The 7,047-nt window shown below is 31.8% G+C and overlaps 1 protein-coding gene across 1 annotated transcript; it reads left to right on the top strand.

Annotated features, from left to right (window-relative positions):
- Positions 1 to 6,582: 6,582 nt before the first annotated feature.
- Positions 6,583 to 7,047, top strand: LOC139526486 (potassium voltage-gated channel protein Shal-like). Its single transcript, XM_071321639.1, has one exon. The coding sequence runs from the start codon at positions 6,583 to 6,585 to the stop codon at positions 7,045 to 7,047; it is 465 nt and encodes a 154-aa protein (XP_071177740.1).

A 7,047-nucleotide genomic window follows, 5' to 3' on the forward strand; every position in this document is an offset into this window, starting at 1 on the left:
CAGATCTTTAAAAAAAATACATTATGTAGCAAATAGTATCTTACAGACAGTTAGGAGTGAGATGGAAGAATTGCTGTACGCATGTTATTAGAAAATTACCGAGACACAAATTAATTGAAAATTACCTAGACACAAGGTATTTGAAAATTACCGAGACACAAATTATTGAAAATTACCTAGACACAAGAGATATTCCCCTGTTCTTGTGGATAAGATACACAAATTATACACATCTTAAATAAGTGACGTACAAACTCATTACTTGGAGACCTGACAAGACATGACAAGAATAAATCCAGGGAACATACAATATGGGATGGAATAAGAAAAGCAAATTCATTGCTTTGTATATATTTTTTGATGGAACAAGGTCATGAAGTACCAACAAAAGAGGGCGTTTTCCGAGATGAAGGAGAATGCAAGTTTCCAGATTGCATTACAAATTACAACATGTGCAAGTATTACAATCTTTTAATCTTTGTGAAACACAAAATAATGGAAAAAAGCACATCCAATATATACGTGGACAGTTAAGGCAGAGAACCAGATAGGAATTGATCTATATAATAAAACACAAACAAACTTTATCCACATAAGTTAAAAGCATCATCACTTGATATTGAAATGACTACACGTTGTTTTTTTTAATTATGGAAACACAACATGAACATTTCAACAAATGTTAAGATAATAAAGAAAAATCTAATTAAAGCAGAATTGGAAAGTTTATGTATGCTCGCTAAGGATAATAAAAGATGAACTATTGGGGGAAATGATTTCAGAATTTCAGTACACATTGCAAGTCTTCGATATTTCAAAATCAAACAATATATTGGCATGAAATATACCGTATTCTAAGTTATCAAAAATGCAGTGTTCTAAGATTTCAAATGTTTTTTTATGAGAAATAAGAAAGTTTTTGTGGTAAGATTTGGGCTTTTCGAAATTCGTAAGTCAAAAAAGAAGATATATGGCCATGCAAATGCATCTGTACCACATCAAGTAAACCATGTAAACAGCGACAGAAGCATGGCGTTCATCCAATCTGCTTTATCAGAGTTTTACAACAAAAATATTACACATATCCAGCATATAGATCTGGACAAATAACAGGTGCTGCTGAAGATGGTGGAAGTTTTCCTCATGCCATTCCTTCACATGATATGGGTTAATTTCGCAAGATTGTTTATGATCACTACAAACAAATTATGATTTTGGAATGTACTGTTTCAGTATTTTGGTAAACTTTGCTACACTCACTGGAAAAAAGTTTGTTTCTGGTTTTTGGAGAAAAAAATCATTTGTTTCACCCTCGGCTGCCACTATTTGTAATGCTAAAATTAAAAGAAAAAAAATGTTTTCGACTTGTCGCCAAACAAATAGATTGTAATTGTTAAGTTTGCTTTTTGTCTTAATGTGAATGACGTATTTAAAATGTGTCTCAAGTATTGTAATTCTGTATTTAGGTCAACATTTGGTCGACCTCACTGATTTTTCTATGTGGAAATCACCACAATATTTGATTTGTATATACCATTGCATTAATTGTTGACTCAGTAAATATTAAATGAAGTATCATCAAACAACTTCTATTATAAAATGCAATACCTGGAAACCATTTTACCTGTTTTGTCTTTCATGTGTTTTTCTCAGTCATTAAAGTACATCCCAGAACTAAGACTGAAAACTCTGAAGGGAAACTCATTCTGAAGTCATCATTTTCTACTTTAGCATGTTTAGTATTTAATTAAAAATGTTACTAGTAAGTCCCTTTGGATACTATTATCAATACATTCCGTTAGTTTTAGTGTGACAACAATTTTAAAAAAAAGCTAGAGGGAGTTGAAAGAATAGAACGATATTTTATAATTTATAACAGTCTATGACAAATGATTTAAATCGGATGTGTAAATGTATGTGACACTTTTTTTCATTAGTTTTGGCATACTATTGGTATTTACCTTAAGTTTCCTTATATACAATGTATACTATACATTTCCGTTGATGTATATTATCATAGGTAAAGGTTCTGGGGATTAAAGGAAAGAAATGGAATAAAATCACAATCCTATCATTTATCGAGTCGTTTTACAGTCAATTTTGGCGTTGCGGCCATAAGTCCACTAGTCATTTTTCAGTTATTTCTTTTACTTTTTGGTATGTACCATTGTCAAATTTTCTAATAATTGCACGTTCTTAAATATGTACAATCGCGCCACTTTTTGCAAATTCCTGTCTTAAGCCAGGAGCTTGTAATATCGTTGGTTATTGTCTGTCACAACTGACTTTTTTCTGATTGTCGTAAAAATGTATATATATCTTTTCGTTGGTTTTCGCTTTTGAGTTGATTCAAATTTAAACTATCTCTATGGGATGAATGTACTTGACTACTTCTTTATCTTGCTCTTTCCCGTCTTGGTACCAATGTCCAACAAACAAAAAGATAACCAGTCGATAGTCTAATGAAGATGACTCGTCGTTTATAAATGTACAGTTGACATCCCAGCTCACACACAAAACTAATGAAGTTTATCGGAAGTCAAAACCTAGAGCCAAAACATATACAGAAGCTGCACATATACAACAAAAGGTCACATGTTAAAAATACAGTACTGTAGAAAGACAGCAGTGTAACAGAGAAAAAAAGGTAAATATAAAAGTAAGTTTGTGGAATTTAGCAAATAGTTTCAGACTGTAGAGCAGATGATGATGTATCCGAAGAAGAGCAAAGTAGGCAGAAACAGTATAGTGTTGCTACACGATTCAGTAAAGCCACTTTGGAATGTGTGTTTCCATCAACAGCTATTAATGAGTATTATTAAGGATATTTTACAATTAAATCTTCGAATTTAATAACACAAAACAAATATCGATGTTTGGCCGAGTTATAATCATATTTTTAAACATATAAAGTTGGATTGAATAATAATAAAAAAACCAGATTGTGTTTATATTTGTCAAGTTACAAGGTATCACTAGCAACAAAATCACCATTACTTTTGATTCAATGATTAAATTCAGACCTTGCACAAAAAAAATATAAATATTTTATAGACGCATCATACAAGGTTGATATAAAGGATCAAATAACGGGGAAAATAATTAAAAGATTTCTGTAACACATATAAGAGCTACGACATGGTAAAAATAAGCATTATTATATTAGGATGAATATGCTGTGTTCTAAATCACCGCAAAATAAGTTCAAATATCATTACAAGGAGGTTTTTTTTTAATTCCTTGGCAGCAATCCCCTTTCTTCAATGATTTCATCAATTGGTTTTCCGATAAGAATATATATGGTCGTGCAAATGCATCTGTACCACATCAAGTCAACTGAAAAAAAATAATGGCGTTTGTCCAAGCTCCTCAATCAGTGTTTTTATTAAAACAACGAAAACCTTAACACAACTTGAAACAGGGTATATAGTTACATGTTAACCGTTGCTGCTAAAGACAATGAATATTTCCTATTGCTGGTCTATCACATGTTGTGTTTTTATATTTTCACGAGTTTCCATAAGTACAGATATATGATTGTGGACATTGCGGGATCCAGGTCCACCTGAACATTACAGATTCCTTGGCATGTTCTCACTGCAACGTTTTTCTTTCAAATTATTTTATGTGATTCATAGAGAAATAGATATTAGAAATAATTTAACTGAAAAACGGGATATTTGAGGATGCTGAGTTTATGGAAAGCATGTATGTATTGGTTTCTTTCTTTCGTATTAAGTAAAATAAATATATGACACAATTTACTTCTATTAAAACTTAACAATATGGTAAAACTACATAGATTTTTTTTCTTTTTAGTTCTCACATTGTTTCTGTACCTCGATATAACTTTTAATAAATGTTGCTGTATTTGTCACACGCACAGGCTTCCAAAAAGAGGAATTTGATTTAGTAAGTCATTGGTTGAGGTACAGAGGAAATTGCTGGTCAGAAAAATGGGAAAACCTAATTTGATTGTTCGAAGTCATCTGCAAATTTATGTATCCTTGTACTTTTGACTTTGTTATTATTTTAACATGATGCATACGTTTTTATGTAAACGAAGGTGGAAGGTACACATTGGTCGGATAAAAATCGTCCTTCTAATATGTATTTTACGACAATATCAATTCAATATTTATTAAGTGAACTTTGACTTATTGTATCATTTTTTGTACAATGTTAATCCTGTACGCTTGAGATTAAACGATTGTAAAACAAATTAAGAACAATTAGGCCATACAATTGTAATGGTACACTATCAGGAGCTATTTACTTGAATGCTTTCTCCTTGAACACATAATTATAACAATTTTTACTGATTACAAGTATCACATCTTTAGTACGGGTACAACGATATGTATGTAAACTTAATTTAAAACTCCTTCATGTTTAACATAGATAACAATATATAATGTAGATGCCATATTCAAAACTTGTTGCAACTATTGCAATTCTAGATTTAGATAATTAAAACTGGATTTAAGTAAACATTGTGCAACTATTTCCTCATTGATTTTTATGTTGAAATCGGCACAATAGTTGATTTGTATATTTACCAGATAAATAATTAATGTTGAAGTAAATAGTAAATGCAATAATCATCAAACAGTTTCTATAACTTAAGGAATTGTAATACTGAATATCCATTCGGATTATTTTTCAATCTATTTTTTCATCTGCGTCAATGTATATTCAAAACTAATACTGCACCTCTGAACACTCCGAAGGGGGTGGCGTTGCGTCATTAATTCACTTTTCAATAATTCACTTTCGAAATGATCATCAATTGACTCTATTTTGACTAAAAAGTGGGAACAATTATAAAACATGTGAAAAAGAGGAATTCAAATGCATCCATTGAAAGATGTTAAAAATACGTGAAAATTGATTTTAAACTGAACGTGTAAAGGTAAGCTACATTTATTTTAAATAAGTTTAAGCATACTTTGGTAAATAAGTTTGTGTATAATGACAAAATTTCATGTATGTTATAATTATAATTAGTTATCAAACGTATTAGGATTATTATTTAATACGCCAGACGCGCGTTTCGTCTACATTAGACTCATCAGTGACGTTCAGATCAAAACAGTTAAAAAGCCAAACAAGTACGAAGTTGAAAAGCATTGATGACCCAAAATTCCAAAAACGTTGTGCCAAATACGACTAAAGTAATATACTCCTGGGATAAGAAAATCCTTAGTCTTTTTCGAAAAATTCAAAGTTTTGTAAACAGGAAATTTATACAAATGACCACATAATTGATATTCATGTCAGCACCGAAGTGCTGACTACTGGGCTGGTGATACCCTCGAGTACGACACAGTGGCATCGCCCCAGTGGTGAAAATAGTTATCAAAGGTACCAGGATTAAAATTTAATACGCCAGACGCACGTTTCGTCTACATAAGACTCTCCAGTGACGCTCAGATCAAAACAGTTAACAAAAATCAAACAAGTACAAAGTTGAAGAGCAGTGAGGACCCAAAATTTCAAAAAATGTGCCAACAACACGATTACAAAACAGCTATTTATTGAGAGATATCAGTACCTTTTCAAATGGGGGTACTAGCCTTTCAATATTTGTTCTCATTTCGTTTTGCTACATATTCCTAGATTTTGATAATTTATCGCTTACAACCACGTTGTATCTCACCACAATATGCCCGTACCTAACTAAAGCCACAAAGAAGCCTGTTATCCAGTTGTTATCCTCAGTTCTGTTAGTCAAAACTGATATGTAATGGCCTAATCATTTGCCTTTCTTTAGCTTTCGTCCATTTTGTGCCCCTTTTAGAGTAATTATGTGCTTCGGTCTGTGAGTCCGTTCGTCTGTTAAAAATCAGTTTAAAGTTTTTGGTCAAGGAAATTTTAAAGTCTAATCAACTTGAAACTTAGTACTCATGTTCCCTATGTATTGGTCTTTCTAATAGTAATAGCAATTTAAGAGTTTTGATCCCAACTATTTTGCATGATTGTATGGTTGGACGTGGGTTTAAAATGGCAAAAAAAACTATAATATAGATATAATCGTTCTTCACGACTAAATAGTTTAGAGGCTTTACTGATATTACTCAAAAACTACAAAACTTGTATAATAAAGCAAGGTACCATCTAGTCATAATATATGGACATCGAGTTAGTTAAAAAAATTTTTGGTTAATTTCAAATTATAGAAGTTTGAGGTACTTAACTAACAAATATGGTAAAATTTATTTTAGTTTTGAATAGCATGAATTAGTTGTACTTGACAATCATATAAAACGAAGATGTGATATAGTTGGCAATGGACTACTCTCCATTAGAGAACAAATGACGTGGAACTTCGTTCTGAAAATCAAGTCGTTCATACATGTATGTGTTTAACTTGGTTATAGTCGATGAGCAAGACTATAAAAATATGTTTCTTTGTTAATACGAGAGGAATAGAGAAGACTATCGCTGGCCATCCTTTTCGCTTTGATACTGGAGTAGATTGAATTACATGAGATGCATTATATATTTATGTACAGTGCATTATGTCAAAAAAATTTAGTACAAAAACATTAATGATATACGTTTGTTTTCTCTTAGGCTACAATGGATGACAAAATATTTTTAAACGTTGGTGGGACAGTGTTCACAGCAAAGATGTCGACACTTAAAAAGTATCCTAACACACTTCTGGGATCAATTTCATTTGAATCAGATTGCTACGTCAATGAGGATAAATCATTCTATTTTGACAGGAACCCAGATCTGTTTAATACAATTTTAGACTATTACAGAAATGGTTGTATTCATCTTCCAAACCACCTCTGTGGATTGTTATGGGAAGCTGAACTGAAATTCTGGAAAATAGCTCTAACTGAAATTTCAGAGTGTTGCCATAAGACCCTGTCATCATATAAGAAAAGGCTAGACATTTCAAATATGTTAAAAGCAGTGTTTTCTACACAACACCAATCAGAATGCACTTCAACCTCTGTCATTGGAAAACTTTGTCACAGACTATGGCTGTTCCTGGAAAAACCGTCTTCTTCCATTTGGGCCAGAGTAAGTTAA

This window comes from Mytilus edulis, chromosome 6, assembly GCF_963676685.1.
Source record: "Mytilus edulis chromosome 6, xbMytEdul2.2, whole genome shotgun sequence".
NCBI classification, from domain to species: domain Eukaryota; kingdom Metazoa; phylum Mollusca; class Bivalvia; order Mytilida; family Mytilidae; genus Mytilus; species Mytilus edulis.

Bases quoted from the DNA above. Each gene is read 5' to 3' on its own strand.
- LOC139526486 (XM_071321639.1), top strand. From the start codon at position 6,583: ATGGATGACAAAATATTTTTAAACGTTGGTGGGACAGTGTTCACAGCA.